Raw genomic sequence first — 17,875 nt, 5'->3', positions numbered from 1 at the left:
ACCACTCCATTACCGGTAAACGTAGCCTTTGTTCCGATGCTTTCAACGACTCATTCCGGCCGCTGATTACAACCCTTTATGTGCCAACACTTTAGACCCAGATAATCAGGGTTACACGCGGCCGGATTCTTCTTCGTAGTAGCCCTTTTCCGGCACACCACGTTAAAGTATGATAAATGATCAATCCCCAGACACAAAAATTCAAGTAATTCTGAGTGTAAAGTAAAAATCCTCGCAGCGTATGCAAATCTACCTCGCAAGTATTAGGAAAACGACTAATTTTAAGGGTTAGCGCCCAAAAATTTATCGCTAGTGGAATTTTATGTAAAGCTATTGTAAAGCTAAGAGGGTGTAATAGATCTCTAGTGGATTACTAATGAACTGCTTTTATAATGTGCCCTTTAAACGAGTTAATCCCATAGTTATATTGTGTTTTAGATTTAAAGGGGATATTTTAATACGTTTTTATAACAAATAATTTAATTTATTGTTTACTAATTTAAATCGAAACGTCTGCGGTTTTGTGGTTTTGAGTAATTATAACCTGATTCAACAACGGAAGATTTAAAAATAATCGGGAAGCCACAAAATTGTGTAAATAAATTATAATTGCTCGTAGTCATTCCAATAAATTAATTTATTACCGTAATACTTTAAATAATAATATATTATACTGTATTAACATCATAATGTGTACATTAAATCTTCATTGCAAGTAATTTATTTCATTTTTAACAAAGAAATGCAACACAATAGAAACTGTCATATACAAAACTGTTATTTTTAGTTCGTGTTCTCTTTATACTTTACCCTCCGAGTAAAAGAACATATTGGAAATATTGACTGGTACACAACCCTCTTATTTCAGCCAGAACGCCCCCGAATCAAAACACCGTCATAAGCAGACGGACAAAGATCCCGATCCCGGAGTTCGAGTATTGTGTTCGTGGCATATTCATTTCATACTTGTAATTTGTTCGTGTTTGTAACAAGAACTCTGATATGTCCAGGGTCTGCCGCCTCCCCGTGACAGGCGCAAGATCGATGATACCGTCATGCAGTGTGATCAGTAATTGCACTCGGTGACTAGTCAGCCGCCCGTTTCATACTTGAGTCATATGTCATGTTCGGCCCCTATAATTTGTAGCCTGCAGGATGTGGAATGGAAAAAATGCTTAGACGAGATTTTAATTGATTTGATTCAGACGACTTATGAAGGAAACAGAAATATTTGAGAAGTTATGGAGGGTTTTCAGAGAAGTACCGTTAAGAAGTTGAGAAAATATGAAGATTAATGTAGAGTTTAAAGCTAGTTGAGTGAGAACATATTAAAAATCGTTTAGTTTAGAAAAATTTTCCTACAGTCCAGTCGAGATTTTGCCTTAATCAGTGCAGTTGCCGTGGAAACGCACCCTTTGGCATCTCACCTAGCCGCTTCCGGTAAGCACTTCATAACCTCATTCATTATGCATCATTTAATGTTGAAGCGGTCTCTTACGGAATCTCCCTCTAATTGTGTGCATCAGGGATTTCTGCTTTCTCCGAACCCCATTTTCATCCCTTCACCTTTATCTCTAAGATTTATTACCGACTTCTTCACCCCTCTAGTCTACCATTTTTTTTTTTTTCATTTTCGCCCTTTCAACAATTTATAAATCAGACATCCATCAATAAAATCGTAACCAATAATAAGTAAGGTTGTGCTCCTAGAGTAACTTAAGACCCGGTTAGGACACGTTGAGGACACACGTGCATTGAAGCGGGAAAACAACCGGTCAATACTCGAGTCGGTAGTTCGAAGGGACGCCGCGAGCGCCGCCACCGGATGGACGATAGTTCCGGTGGCATCCAGCTGCAGTTTTCCCGGACCGATGTTGGAAATTACAATTGATTTAATGCCAAATTGACCGAGCTTAATACAACTTTATTGCAAGATCGGTCCGATGGCCTAGCCCGCTCATTTTAAATGATCTAAAACGGCCGGTTTCAGCGGATTTCGAGGCTTTCGAACATCACCAAAACCGCATGACTGAGCACAATATTTTCTCTACGAAGTTTATGTGTGTCAATTGTATTGTTCTAAAAGATTATTTCCTATATTTGTAGTCTTATCCGGATAAATATGTTAAATAATTATATAAAAATATTATTTTATGTTTGTTCAACCTTGAATATTACCAAAATCCATTTAGAGGAAAAAAGCTTTGAAACTCGGAAGAACGGAAAGTAGGAAGTATAGATAAGTGGCTCATGCATCCTTCGTGGCACTCCATATCCGAAGTGATGTGGAACATCAATACTGGACGACCTCGAAGCCGATAAACACCTCTTCAGCACAATCGATGAGTTACGGTGTATGTTTAGAGGATTGGATAGTTATAGTAAAGAACGAAAAGATTGATGAAAAATGATGGTTGCACGAAAAATTCCGTGTTTTTTACCGAAGATTGATACTTTTCAATAACGTCAATTTGTTTGAGTTACAAATGAAAATAAAAAGAACGACAAAATTACAACGTTCCATCCACTCCCGCCTATTTTCCTCCAATCAAATCGATATTTAATTAACTTTCGACGATAAACACTGCATTGACGACCCTTCGTTTTACAACCCTCCGAAAAGGGTTACATTAACATTCATATTAAATACACCCCTGTAAATATCGAACCCTTTTACCGGCTTATTAAACTAACGACATCAGTAATTATTAAAACTCACCGCCCTGCGTTGTTAGGAATTGAGATTCTTGCGACGCTTGATTTGTATCTGTCACTGGAATACTGTATTCTGTTCTTCTTCGTAAAGTGGCAGAGTGTAAAGAAGGCCCCCTTGGGGGTACTTCAGGTGGCGCGGGTTCGGGCGGCGATTCTTCGTTGACATCTGAAATGAAAATTTAAAAGTTTTAATTGGAACGGTAATATCGTTATCAGTGTTTATAACTGGGCGAGTAGCTTTAGTAAATTTACTCTTTGTTGGAGGGAATTAAAGGGGTAAAACTGAATGAGGGGGATGTGCAGGGTCAGAGAAAGGTGCAGTACCAGGACGTGTGGACACACAGGATTCGGATTTAATTATAAAGTTAGGCATGGCGCGAACTTCTATCACTAATGGACGGGCGGTAATAGGATATATTAGGGATTGTAATTTTTTTGGGAGAGTTAGTACCCGACCTTTTGAGAGCGGCATAAATTGGATTTTGACATAATTCACTTTGTGCACTAAAATATAAGCTGGGATAATGCACTTTTCGAAAAATCTTTAAAATAAAACAAAAATTAAACACGAATTCAAAAGCGGTATCATGGTTTTAAAAGACAATATTAGATGTTCTTATTATCTCTGCGGGTTGCGTACACGTAGAAGATAATGAGTTAATACGATAAGGTTCCCAGACTATGCTGGGTACGTCTGGATTCAGCTCGAAACGGTGTTAAGCCAATTACGAAAAGCCGGTGATCACTTCGAGTTCCTGCGAGAGCGTTAATCGGGTTAAGCTATATAGTTTGACATTTGCGGAACGAACCCCCCAAAGTAACTCCAACTCAAGTAACTTTTATTCTTTTTTAAATCCAAATTCAATTTCTTACCATTATCAAGACAAATCCTTTGTTGATCACCATGAAAGTTAAGGTCATTGCGACCATTTCCTCCACCATCAGCGCAACTATTACAAGAAGTTGCACTGCTTGACGATGTCATTCCACCTGGACCTCTCCCATGTCTTCGACCACTTCGATTAATGGTGTTATTTGATGGAATCTTTTTAGAGCTTGCATAAACAACTTCACCTAAATAATAATTAAATAAACACAACAATCTTATAATTATAAAATATACTTTCTACCATTATTTCCTCGAATCCTATCTTGAGGAGTCGCATAAATAATCCTTCTTGTATTTGTATTCTCCAATGGAAACGGAGATGCTTGTCTATGCATCGGTAATGGTGATCTCGGCGAAACCATCGTTGGTGGAGGTGTTGGAAATGGTGTTGTTGGATTATCGGTTGTTACAGCATCTTCAGTATCATCTGATCTATACGATCTTTCAATACCTGAAAAAAAAAGGAAATACAATGGTAAAAATAAATATGTTTGAACAAGAAAATGGACTGGTTAGATAAAGTCGATAGCAATCAACATGATTTATATACGAGAATTCATTCGAGAGACGGGGTTGATTCCGAGTCCAGATTGATTGCCAACTAAACTTTTCTCTTTCTCTTTAGATACCCGAGAAAAGTCTCGTCTCATGATGACCTGGAAAGAAAGAAAATACATCCGCGCATTAAGGACGTACACGTTAGTTCCGATCGCTGCCCAAAGGAATCGAAAAAAAAATAACAGGAGTAAAAACATCGAGGGAAAAAATAAGAAATGGGATGAAGAGTTGAGAGAGGAAAAAAGGAAACGAAAAAAAGAGGTAAAGAATGGGGGGAAATGCTACCTGGACGTTCTATGAGGGTCTGAATTAAGGTAACGGAGTAGGGCCCGGAGTAGTAGGCTCTCTCTCTGGGGTGAACAACTCAAGATTGAATATGAAAATTTAATCAGGTAATTTCATAGGGGGATGGAGAACCCCTACCACGTACCAACGTCGAGCTTTATGGAGTCTGGGCGATCTCTACGCAGGTATTAGCTATGGAAAAGTTTTACTTAATTCAATAAAAAAAAAGAACATGATGATAAAAAATGTAATATAAAATAAATGAAAAGAAAAGGAAATCTTAGCATAAAACCATTTCATCAAAAATTAATCCAATATATCCCAAATAAACTCCAATAAACTGAAGCTTACCATTTATTACCATTGATTATTATTGATAGTAAACTCACCCCAGATTCTAAGTTAACTTTACGGTTAAACCAATCCCCCTAGAATATTACGGTATAGTGTAACCAAGCATGCCCGCATATTTATAGCGATTAGATCCGGGTACGTTTATGTCTTGTGGGGTGGTGGTGGTTGTGTGCACCAACAGCATTTAATTGTATCGTGCGGTAACCAATAATCGTAAAGACTTTATGGTCTTGCGTGTGCACAGACGACCTGTACATTGCGCGCTATTTAACGATTGTAGACATAAAACCCTTACGTATACGCACGTAAATACATAAATGTACCCAATGCACACTGGTTTTATGACCAAGTCATTGTAGATTGTTGTATGTGCATTAAAACATAATCAATAATTGTACAACTTTTTTACGACGTTGTTAGATTTTATTCGAAACGTTTTGTTAGTTATTATTATTATTAATAATCCTTTGTTTCCGAGTGTATTTTCAGTAAATAACTTATTTTCAAAACTCCTATTGTTTTGTAATGGACTAATGATGATGTATATATTAAAATCGGAGCGGGTGAATGTATTTAAATTAACGCAATATTTTGAATTTAATTGATTACTGAAGTTATTAATTTGTTTTAATTATCGTTTATGTGAAATTTCATTATTTATGAATTTTTTATTAAAAATCTATTGTAAGGATGGTCCGATGATTTTAAGAAGTTATTTTTTTATAAAATGTAAATAAGCAAATAATAAGCAAATAATCTATTTGGTTCTGTAGAGTTGATTACTTGAGATAATTGGGTGCTGTTAAAAAAGACGAAGATGCACGAAAATTTTTAGATAGCAATAATTTTTAACAAGGAAGATACTTTTTATTGACATCGATCAAGATGATAAAGCGGTGAACACGAGCTTCCCGTTCAACAATAAGAATAAAATAAGAATTTGGAATGATTTTATATGGGCTCTATATGGGTGTACTGATTTAAAAGAAATAAAAAGCTTTATTTCAATAATCTAGCCAATGAGTACAAGAAGGTTAACCAAATTATAGAAACTATTGATTCTCAAGGTCGAAATTTTTCATGAATTTTAGCAAACTTAACTAACACTTAAACTATAACGTATTACAGCCAAATCAAACAAAAATTACATGGTGATTCTACCAGCGTTCTATCGTAAATTCCAATATTATTCCCGTAGATTCTAAGCTTCTAAGAAAATCAATTTTCAAAGATGAACAACAAAACTTGTTGCAACAACGTACGAAATAGGAAAACTCTGTAGAGAACACTTCAAAAAATACAAAAACTCAAACCACAAGAACAATGGTCACATAACAAAGTGATTAAGAAAGTCCAAACCAAAGAAACTTAATGAGTTACTTGGATAGCCCCAATGAATTTAAAATTGAGGCCTAAGAAGTAAAACGGTACAAGTATATTTTTGGCTTAAAACTACTTTTGTGGGGATTTGGGGTGAGAATCTGTGGCTCAAATGGTTTCGTGCTATCTTTAAGATATGACTGCTATGCAACAAGAATTTGGTTGTGTTGGGTTGGTTGAACATCCTCCAGTGAACGAAATTAATTGAACCATGCTAATGTTGGCTCCGAGCTAATTGGAAAAAGAAAGAAGATTAAACTTCCGATATTTATACCAAAAATTACTCTCAGCTGAAAGAAAGAGGATCATGAAAGTTCACCTTGAACTGATTCAGTCTAAATTACAGTGAAAGCTCTCCTTACGGACAGCTCTAATAAGCGGATATCTCTTATAAGCGGACAGAAATCTTGGAACCAACCCCAAACCTATATTTTCATGTACATATTTATTTCCCATAAACGGACGCTCTAATAAACGGACGCGGACACTATTTTTCTTTACATAACGGGCAAAAATTTCTAATAAACGGACGCGTAGGTAACTAAACGCACACATCAAAATAATCTGTAATAGATATTTACCGACATGTGTTCGGGGATTCCTCGTTTTACGAGTTCCGCTTGTTAACGAATCCCAAAACATTAGTACATAGTTATTATTAGTTTGTTCGTTTCGGTGTAACGTGCGTTGAAATGGCTTCCAAGGTGGTAAAGAAAAAGATGCTTATGTTAAAGGAGAAAATGGAAATAGTGTGTTTATTAGATAAAGAAAAGTTGTCAGTTCGTGATATTGCTAAAAAATTTAAAATCGGGAAAACACAAGCGGCAAAAATAATCAAAGATAAAGAAAAGATTCGAAAGAAATGGCAGTCTGGAGTCAGTGTAAAAACGAAGAAAAACTTTTTGAGTAGTGAGGGTTCAAAGATCGAAAAAGCCTGTTTCGAATGGTTTGTGAAAGCTAAAAATCAAAATATTGCCGTATCGGGATCATTCGTAAAGAAAAAAGCAAAAGAAATTGCAGAAAGATTAGGAGTGCGTACCTTTAAAGCGTCTGATGGGTGGTTACAAAAGTGGCGTTTGAGAAATAATGTTGCATTTAAGTGTATCTCCGGAGAAGCAGCAGATGTAAATGAAAAGGGCATTAATGAATTTATGAAAAAATTACCGACCTTCTTACTAGGCTATCGACCAGAGGACATTTTCAACGCAGATGAAAGTGGGCTCTTTTTTCGTGCATTACCAAATAAAACTTTAGCTTTAAAGTCGGAAAAATGCACAGGAGGAAAACTGTCCGAGGAACGATTAACCGTTTTGTTCTGTGTAAATAGTGTAGGTGAAAAAGAGGAGTTGCTAGTTATTGGAAAGTCGGCACGTCCCCGAGCATTAAAAAATGTTGCTCCCAAGGATTTACCGGCTATCTGGAAATCAAACAAAAAAGCATGGATGACACGAGACATTATGACGGAGTGGTTAAGTAATTTCGATAAAAACATGGGTATAAAAAAAAGAAAAATCATTTTATTTCTTGATAATGCCACTTCACATCCACATGACTTAAAATTAAAAAATATAAAAATTATTTTTTTACCTCCTAATGCAACATCTGTCTGCCAGCCGTTGGATCAGGGTATCATACGCAATTTTAAATTTTATTATCGCGATTTAATAGTGAGTCACCTATTATCAAAAATAGATTTCGCAGAATCGGCTTCTAAATTATCAAAGTCTATGACATATTAGAGAGCTTGTACTTTACAAAATCTGCGTGGCAGAAGGTCACTCCAAAGACAATTAGAAATTGTTTTAAAAAAGCTGGATTTCTGATGGATCAAGGAAGTTCAACTGACAGTAACTACGATGTTGAAGATAATTTGCCACTTGCGAGACTAGCTGATTTGTTTAAATGTAGTAAAAGACTGGGAATAGATAATGTAAAAACAGCAGAAGAATATTTAACTGTTGATCAAAACGTCGATATAGAAGATAATGACTTGGAATTTTCGGTAGTCACAAAAAATGTTGAAAATGAGACAGAAGAGGAAGAGATTGAAGAGGTAGAGGTGGAGGAGGACGAGGAACGTAATCCAATCACATCTTATAAAGAAGCATTGAATATAATTTCCAAACTAAAATCATTCGTGAAAAATGATTTTACTGCATTTCAACATGTGAAAAATTTAGAAACACATATTGAACGTTCTCTATAATTACAAAGAGAAACTTCATTGCTGCAAAGCAGTATGCAAGATTTTATTCAAACGAAAAATAAATAGTTTTAGTTTTAAGTTTCCCTTTTTTATGTATGAACGTTCGTTTTTAATAAAAAAAAATTAAAATATAAAAAAAAGTTTGTTTTATTAAAGCGAAATTTTCGAAAACTGATCAAAATAATACATGTATGTGTATGTACTTTAATTTGAGTAGTCTTTTCTCATAAGCGGACATCTCTGATAAGCGGACAAAAGTAACGGAACCTTCACTGTCCGCTTATTAGAGCTTTCACTGTATACAAACTCACTTTAAAGATTTTTTTTGAAAAGTGGAACAGTTTAATGACGCTCACAAAAAAAATAAATGAGAAAAGAAGGTGTGATTTGTACCTAATCACGGATAGTTTAGGACCATTGTAGTTTCTACTTTCACCAGTTTTCTCTTATCCAGAATAGCTTTTTTTATGGCTGTGCGGGATCCCAGCCCATAAGCTACAGTGCAAAACGGAACCAATCAACGTTCAACATTCACAAGACGAAATTTAACTAAAAGATATCAAAGAATAATGGCACTCTTCCTCATGAAAACAAAATTAATTTAAAAAATCTCAAATAATTTCTGCTTAAAATCGTTACAACATCAAGTGGCAAGGAGAAACCATGCGATAGCAAAGAACTGATGAATTCCGACCGATATGATTCGTATTTATCACAGTTGAAAAAAATTTGATTTAAATCCCCATCTTTAAGCCACACGAACAATTGGAAGACTGTAAAATATTAATTTTATTTGGATGGGCACGCTAACATCCATGGCCGGACTTTAGCCTGAAAATAAATTTCTAGAAATGTCACTTCACCATTGATGGTAAAGTATACGAGGATTAACTCGAATTTACTGAGTCTGCCTGTACTGGAGTGATTTCAGTGCCTGCACCAGTCCTCCTTTACAAGTTTCTCCCTGCAGATAGATAAGACTCCCAGAATAGCTTAATACCTCCTTTTTACATAAGATGAAGTGATGAATATAGCGAATATGTCTTGGATATATTGACTACAACCAATAGCGAAATGGTTTAGTGGCGTAAAATTCGGTGTTCTCGTAATTAGTTGTATACAAAGATTTATCCAGTCTATCCAAGTTTCCATTCTACCTAGAGTGTTGTATTAACTCTTTCCGTGCTTAATTCCCATATTGCCCAGGTTCCTATTCAAGTATTCAAATTCTCTATGTTTCCATTTTACAGCATATCTGTTAACCGTTTACAACTTTTTTATAAAATTAGTGGTGGTTCTGATAACTTAAGCGTGATTCTACTCATAAAAAATGTAGTTTTAGTCTTAGCTCGATCGACGATTGCTCATTTTACAGCACTTGCAAAATTTAAAGAGTCTCTATCATCGCTTTGAACATTAATTGTCATTTCAAGGTTTTCCTACTAAGGAAGACAACTTACATTTTCGATTTAGATTTTTCTTTTTAAGCATCTGTATATCTAATGGTCAGAATTGCCTCGATTCCAGAATGATCGCTTATGTCGACGTTTAGTGTCTTAGTTTCTTTACATATGCCTAATTTATCGCCACACAAATTATTGCAATGCACTGTAAGTTAATTTTTCTCTTTCTCTCTTCACACCAATGTTTGATCAAAAATTGGCTTTTTTATTTGACAGCACAAACTCCACTAAGTTCAGACTCTCAATTACATTCCTCTTTCTGGGAACTAAATATAATGGAGTTCGGCCATTGAAAGGATTCTTTTTCATTGTTTTTGAGTTTTTCTCGAAATGAGACAGCGAATCATGGAATGTTCTGAAATAATAGCTTCATAGGTCTTCATTCATTGCTACCTTTTCTAAAAGATTCAAAATGATATTGTTATTGCCATAGAGTGACAGATTCAAGAAATGTAATTTGAAACATTTTATTAAAATACGAATGCCTACAAACTTAAAAAAAGCAGGTTTTCTCATTTTTTTTAATATCTTAAATAAGTTATTATATTAAACATGTTATACATATATAAGAGCAACATTTAGACAATATATTAGAAAATTTTTCAAAATTCGGCCTGTGCGATCTGGTTTTCGAAGATCCCTAAAAAAAAGTGGCCTGCAGTAGATACGATTATTCAGAAACGGTTTATCCGAAATTAAAGAACCATTTCTTGTCTGCTAATAGATAAGTATAGCTTGATGTAAACCGAGGGATTTTAAAAAATATTCAAAATTAAATTTTTGGTATAGTTTTAAACAAAAAGGTACCATTTTTGGTACAATTTTCACTACGTAAGGCCCTGTAAAATGAGTTGTAATAAAAAAAAAGAAACATTCCTTGGTTAATATCTAGCTAATATTAGTTCCTATAAGTGTACAAAATTTTAATAAGAACGATGCATTAGTTTCTTTCGCCTTAGAAATGGTGTGAGATCAGCCTAACAAGGTGAAATTCCAAAGTTTCTATCTCCCAGAGTTTTACTCCGATAGATTTGAAACTCTAGGAAAATATTCTAAATATATTATACTTTTGGATAATAAATATGTATTTAGAATAAATTTTAAATATTTGAAATAGCCTTAGACCCTTAGAAAGGGAGGGAGATCTGCGTCGCTCAGTCAATCTAATAAGGTGAATTTCCAAAGGCTCTATCTCCTACAGTTTTACTTCGATTTACTTGAAATTTTCGGAAAATGTTCTAGACATATTGTACTATCAAATAGAAAAACTGTTTTTCTTTTTTTGAAATTTTTAAACTCATGTAACCCCTTAATGTACTGAACAAAAGAGACAGTGTCAGCGAGGCTTTACAAAGGAACTTTATAACTAACATCAAGAGATTTAGTTTATCTAATATATCAGCGGTTTAAGGGTCCTCTCCTACTCAATTCCGACTCTCACCTCCAAGTTGGTGACCCCTGGTAACTTGAGTAACCTTGCATAGCATTGTGGTAACCAATCCCATTGGGATCTCGATCAGGGCTAATGAGAGCGGGAGAAATGTCCCTCCGAAAAAAAGCTTCGACGTTGGGCTTGCTTGCTACTAATAAATAAAATACCGGTTACGAAACTCAAGCAATTGCCCCAGAATGATGGACGGGTTCTCCGGAATAAAAATATGCTTTGGAAGATGGAATAAGCTTTTGGAATGTAGAATGTAAGAACGTTCCAGAAATAGCAACAAGAGGAACAAATAACAAGAACAAATTGAACATGAAAAAATTAAAATGTCCAGAAATACAGGAGAACATTACTAGAAAGGTGACAGAATTAGAACTAGATACACAACCAGTAGAAGAACAGTGGCATAACATTAAAATGACAGCAACGGTTACTGCAGAATCAATATTACGAAAGTAAGAAAAACGGAATAGTGTTAAAGAAAGGAAAATTACTTGTTACAGATTTGTTTTTTCTCTATTCATTAATAATTGAGGTCGTAAACTATACGATCAATTCGACTAATAACATTTTTAAATAAAAATACCATTGAAATTACTTTCTCGTCAACTTCTCCATGTTTTTACATACGTATCGATCCAAGTATATCCGCTCGTCTAAAATTTTCCCCTCTCACCAATCGATACCACTCCTTTCGTCATTTTCCATTGCTTGGAACGATTTTGTCAGACTGAAAACCAATCTTATATTCCTTCAATATTCCCATAATTAGTTCTATCAATACGAACATTTCCTGTTGTCTATCTTATTGAAGATCCCCTTTCTCTTCGTCTGCCTATAATCTTGTCGAGCATACTTCCTAACTTTAATTTTATAAACTAAAAATCTACAACAATAACCTGATATTTCTCCTTATCTAGCAAGATCTGCTTTTCCTTATTTGTATATAAGTCAGGCAATATTTTTGTTTCGAATCTTATGTAAATAACATATTTCCTTTAAGATTATAACAAGCAACTTTACAAATTGCTATAGTTTATTGTATAAAATTTATATCTTTGAAGATAAAATATGATTTTCTACCCCTCGCCCAAGAAAGATTTTTGTATGCGCAATCAGGGTGAAACTAAGTTACATGCTTCACCCTCCCCCTTGACAACCCGAAAGGAGAAACTTACGCCCTTGTACTGGCGAAGCTACACAAGCGTTACACGGCGCTAATTTTCAATTACCTGTAACTAACCCGGGTGATTACATCAGAGCGAAACACGAATGGGTGAAATAACTCAATATGGAGTCGAAGGCTTGAAACTTTAGAAACTTTGTCGAGGGTGAGATGATTACATGGAAAATTGATGTGAAGAAGGATTGGATGGATTTTTTTTTGGGTTTGACAATTGAAAATTGTAATCGGAAAGAAAGGGTTAATTTGTCGTGGTGAACAACTGTGACTGTTAAAAAATTGATGACCCCATATTTTTTGTTACATTGACAAGTGTACAAACAACAGCTGCTAGTATTTATTGCTAAAAAAATATACGAGTTCGTTCACGTGAAAATAGAGTTTAAATTGATGGTACTGAAAAAAATGTTGCTGAATTAATTACAGTAGTCAGATTATAAAAAAAAATAGTGGAACATTTTTTTTATTATTATTTCGTTTTGGATGTTATTGTTGTTCTTAACGAAAAGTTCTAAGAAAAGGGGGAAAATAAAGGATCCTCTTATACATTTATCCGAACCTTGAGGCTACGGAGGAAGAAAAGCGCTCCCACCCCCATTATCCTCAAGGTTTTATCCTTAAGGTTTTATCAAGTCCTTTGTTATAATTAACGAGGGAAAAATTGGAAAATAAAATAAGGACCGTGACAAAAGAAGACGTCTACCGTCTTTTGTCTCGTTTTTACATCACGGACGTCTGCCTCCGGTCCAAGCTTAAGTTAATTATTCACTAGGAAGCTGACAAAAGTTGAGAGTTCCGAACTCACTTTTACTTTTCAAGCTTGAGCCTGGGGATTTACAAATACCTGTAGAGTTCATTTTAATATTAGGCACCACTTGTATTATAAATGTCTCTACTTAGCCGATCAAAAACTTTCAAAATAGAAATTCTTTGTGTTGCAAAATAAAATCCTTATAATATTTATAGCTATTTAACAATTACAAAGAAAATGTTATATTTGCTTATCTACAGTACAAGATAATTCTATATAAGTATATCCTCTTTAAGAAAGAACAACCCGAGAACGCTAGTGTTCGCGTATCCGAATAAATTGAGTACGAAAAGAAAATAGATAAATCTGGGAAAATGCACAGGCGCGCTTTCCCGTCGGATGACATTAGCGCACCCGGACGGTTTGTTCGCGAACCACCGCTGCGAGACGTCGCAACGCCCTCCTATATAGATGTGTAAACTATAGAGCTGCCATCTTCAATAACGTAGATCGAACTACGAACCGAGACGGACGGACAGACGGTGATAAATGAGAAAAGAAGCCGGCTGGGCGGTAAATACTGCCCCTGCTGCCACTTTTTCTTGTTATTTTTTTTAAGACAAGAAGAAAAAGAAAAAATGAAAACGAGAAAAATGAGAGAAGATTTATTGCGGAACGATAAGGTGAATCGTTTGGATGAACAATTTTTATCTAAAACGCACACGGATACACCGAGAAAAGATAATTATTGAAGAGATACTCTTCGGGTGGTGAAAATTGGCAAGTTCCCTGCACTACCAATCTAGATAATTGAGATATAGTTATCACGTAGAACGTGGGGATGGTCTGATGGGACCATACAAAAACCGCACACGTACGAGCCATTGTTGTCAGAAGTCGGGAGCACTCTGTATGTGGGGCCAGAAACGAACTTGGATCCGCACCAAATCTCGCTAAACTTGTTAGGACTAATCCAACTAGAGTTGCGTATACGGAATGAAAACTAAATATGAAAAGTTATATGAGAGTTCACCAAACCTCTCTTTTGCCTCGCCGGAAACGAATCAGAAAATATTACGATATCCGTAAACTTCAAACTTGTCAGACCTTGATATCCATTAGGATATCCTTATTAAAACTGAAAATTGTATTTTCCTTTACCTACTATAGGAAACCATCGTGCGTTTTCAGATAATACGATATTTGCTTAAAAGACCAAGATAACTTCCGCCACGTGATTCTCTACTATGTATTCTTCGTGCCCCCGTGATATGGTAATAATATCAAAATGATATTAGAGGGTTACGTGCCGCGAATGCCGAACATCGTATAATCTTTTTCTAGGGCATCGCGATGTCGACGACGGAAAGGAACCTGTGCGTCAAGATCCTCTTCCGCGTCCCCTTTCTCTCTTTCATCTGCGAATAGATAGAGAAAAACAAATGGCAAAAACTACGTGAGGATGTAACTTTTATAGCGTGATGTACATCGGATGATGGAAATATCCTAGTACAAATTTATAACATACTTTTTTATTTTCTCGCATGTAGAAAGTGTACCATAAAAAGAAAATATTATAATTACAAAAAACATTCATTGCACGCTTACTTTTCATCTCTCTTACTTCGTTCTTTCAAATTAATTTCAAAAGTACATTAACCTGTAATGAAATTACGTAACCCCAGCAATGCTTGAGAGTTTTTTGTGTAAATTAATACTTAAAATGGAAAAGTAATTAATTATTTCATTTTAAATAAGTTGTGTTATTAAGGAAGATATTCTTTGGTAAATTTGAATAATAAGAAAAGGTTGAGTGGAAATATTGTCCACGTTGCACTTAATGTATCGTCCCTCATTATCGTCGATATCGTGCTCCAGAGTAAGAAGCTGCGGCAAGCTTTGCTATATAATGTGTTTGTACACGATATCTCTGCTACGATGGCGAATACTAATACGAGAATAGTGGACGAACTGAAAGAAAGTTTGGTAATGTGAGCCAGAAATGCAGCGGTATTTCGAAAGCTGAACTGGAACTGCAAACGATGGGGGATTGAATTGAACACGCAGAAGATTGCAATTCTAGTCTTTACGAAGAAAGCACGAAGAAAAGCTACCTAGAAATAATATTTAATGGAAATCTGTTAATATATGGAGTAGAAGTCTTGAAGGCAAAAGAATGTGAAGACATTGTAATCGTTTAGATATAAAATTCTGCGTTTAGCAACTAACACTCTATGTTACATCAAGAACGCAGATATGCTGGAAGCTATACAGAAATGGAGGCTGTGCGATATGTTAGAAGAAAAAAAATTCAACTTGGTGAAAACCTGACAGAAAACAATTATCATGGACATAGGGAGAGTAGGACGAAAATTAAAAGAATTGTGAATGTCAATAAGGGCCGGCAAGAAGGGTTTAGTCGGTCAGGGTTTGACCCCAACCCAACATTAACATGTCAATGATGGCAGGGTGCCTTCACCATATGTCTTATTACTTATTGATTTACAAATCAATCATTAAATGTTACACGTAACGGTGCTGCGCTAGCAGAGATATTAGAAACTGTGATAGAGATGCTTTCTATGTTGAATTGAGACTTTCATATGAATTAATCAATGTTAACACGAAAACTTTTTGCTATATGCTTGACACAGCTTGTGAGTTTCTGGTAATATTAAGTTACAGATAAACAGTCTACATCGTCGATTCACCTGAGTCACCTTACCTCTACCTCTCAATCCGGAGACAGAACTGTTAGAAGTCTTGGTTGAATCTTACAAACTAATCATAATCAAAGCAATTAGAAAATGTTATTACTCTTCTGCGCAACCATTTCTTCATATATGTCACTTATAAGTTTTTATATTGATCACCCTATCACTATTAATAATTGAAAGGTCAATATGGTGCTACAGCTGGCAAAAATCAAGAACCCATTTCAAATAAGGGATGTGAGGTTAATAGATATAGTATCTAATTTGTAGAAAGGTTTCATAAGAATAAAGACTTCCAAGCTCACATAATTTTTTGATAGAATTAATATCCTTCTTAGTGCACAATCATATGTACGGGTATAGATATGCTTTTAGATGTACAGTTTTGGAAGTGAAACGAGATAATTTATGAACGGATTGAACTGTGTGCGTAAAAACCATAAATATTCGTGCAGCTTATTGTTACAAGAACTTCCTTTCTATTCTACGTCTCTTAGAAATATATTCGAAATAGTTCATACTTTTCCACACAACATATCCATTTTTCAATCAATGTAAAGATATTTTATTCAGCAGTAAGTCAACAAGCCAGCTTTGGTTGGTCTATTTTCCCCTCGCTCTAACAATTTGACATTTGTAGGTCGATAACTAGGGCAACTTGTCCAAAAAGAACATTAAAGAGAAGAATAAATACCTGTCAATATACTGCGAGCGAGACATCATACAGAAGTTTCAAAAAATATTTATTTATTACTTGTTTTATGGGTACTCTTGTCCATTATTTGAATATTATAATTTAATAAAAGAATCATTGTTTAAACCTCGGGCATTAAGACGAGTTTAGGCGTAATGCGACTGATAACCTTTAAACTCTAATTTTAATCAGTACGAACACTGCGAGAATCATCAATTAGATACTAGAATCAATCACTAAATTCAAGTTCAAGACGCAATGGGAGCTGTATGTAAATTCTGGACACTCAAAGAACCGCATTGACATTGCATTCAAGAAATCGACATTGGAATCATCAACTAGATACTGGAAGCCACTATGGAAACTGTATCCAACCTCTGAACATTTGAACTATTGATTATAGATGCTGCACCCAACAACTGGGTATTGGAATTAACCTCTAAATTCTAATTTTAATCACAATTGTCATAACATGAATCTTCTGAATACTGGAACGCATCACCAAATACAAAATAGATATTGTATCCTACATCTGAATAATGGAAACATTTACTAATTAATGGAATCGTCAATTAGATACTGAAATCAATCACTAAATTAAGGTTTAAAACATTATGGAAACTGTATGCAACTTCTGGACACTTGACGAAGTGCTATTGATATTACATCCACTACAAAATTCTAATTTTAATTACTATGAACACTACATGTATCGTTCGAATACTGGAACAAATCACTAAAGATAAAATAGATATTGCATCCAACAATTGGATACAGGGATCATATATTAAATCTTCTAGATCCACCACGGGATTTTGGACACATTCACTACATATTGAAATCAATCCATAAATTCTGTTTCTAATCACTTTAAAAATTGTATTGGACACTGGAATGAAGCACCATAGATACCGCTGCCAGTATCATTCACTACATTCTGGTTGTAACCATTATCTAAATTGTATCTAACTACTGGATACTGGATATCAATAAAGTTCCCACTCTTCTATAACATTACTTTTAAATTCAAAATTTTCCACAACCACGGTAACTTTTGTTTTATGTGCACGTATCTACCATATTCTTTAAAATATTGCAACACTGACTGAATTAAAAGTCAAAAATCACTCAACTGTTCGAATGAATAACATTTTTTAACTGCGCATGTATCCTGATTGTCACTTTATGCATTTCTCAAACGTACTGTACTGTTTGTGTTGCTTTCGATTGTGTTTCGCAAAA

General features: G+C 35.0%; 1 protein-coding gene across 2 annotated transcripts in view; it reads right to left on the bottom strand.

Annotated features, from left to right (window-relative positions):
* LOC111424234 (tenascin accessory) overlaps positions 1-17,875 on the bottom strand; it is a 595,836-nt gene that overhangs the window by 266,027 nt on the left and 311,934 nt on the right. For both annotated transcript variants that reach the window (XM_071200222.1, XM_071200223.1), the window contains exons 4-6: positions 3,846-4,055; positions 3,589-3,789; positions 2,720-2,881 (exon numbers count right to left, since the gene is read on the bottom strand). In XM_071200222.1, coding sequence (XP_071056323.1) covers positions 2,720-2,881; positions 3,589-3,789; positions 3,846-4,055 — 573 coding nt within the window. The remainder of the gene's footprint in view (positions 1-2,719; positions 2,882-3,588; positions 3,790-3,845; positions 4,056-17,875) is intronic.

The sequence above is a fragment of the Onthophagus taurus genome, chromosome 11 (genome assembly GCF_036711975.1).
Source record: "Onthophagus taurus isolate NC chromosome 11, IU_Otau_3.0, whole genome shotgun sequence".
NCBI classification, from domain to species: domain Eukaryota; kingdom Metazoa; phylum Arthropoda; class Insecta; order Coleoptera; family Scarabaeidae; genus Onthophagus; species Onthophagus taurus.
The sequence above is the reverse complement of the archived record's forward strand: the minus strand, read 5'-3'. Positions and strand labels throughout refer to the sequence as shown.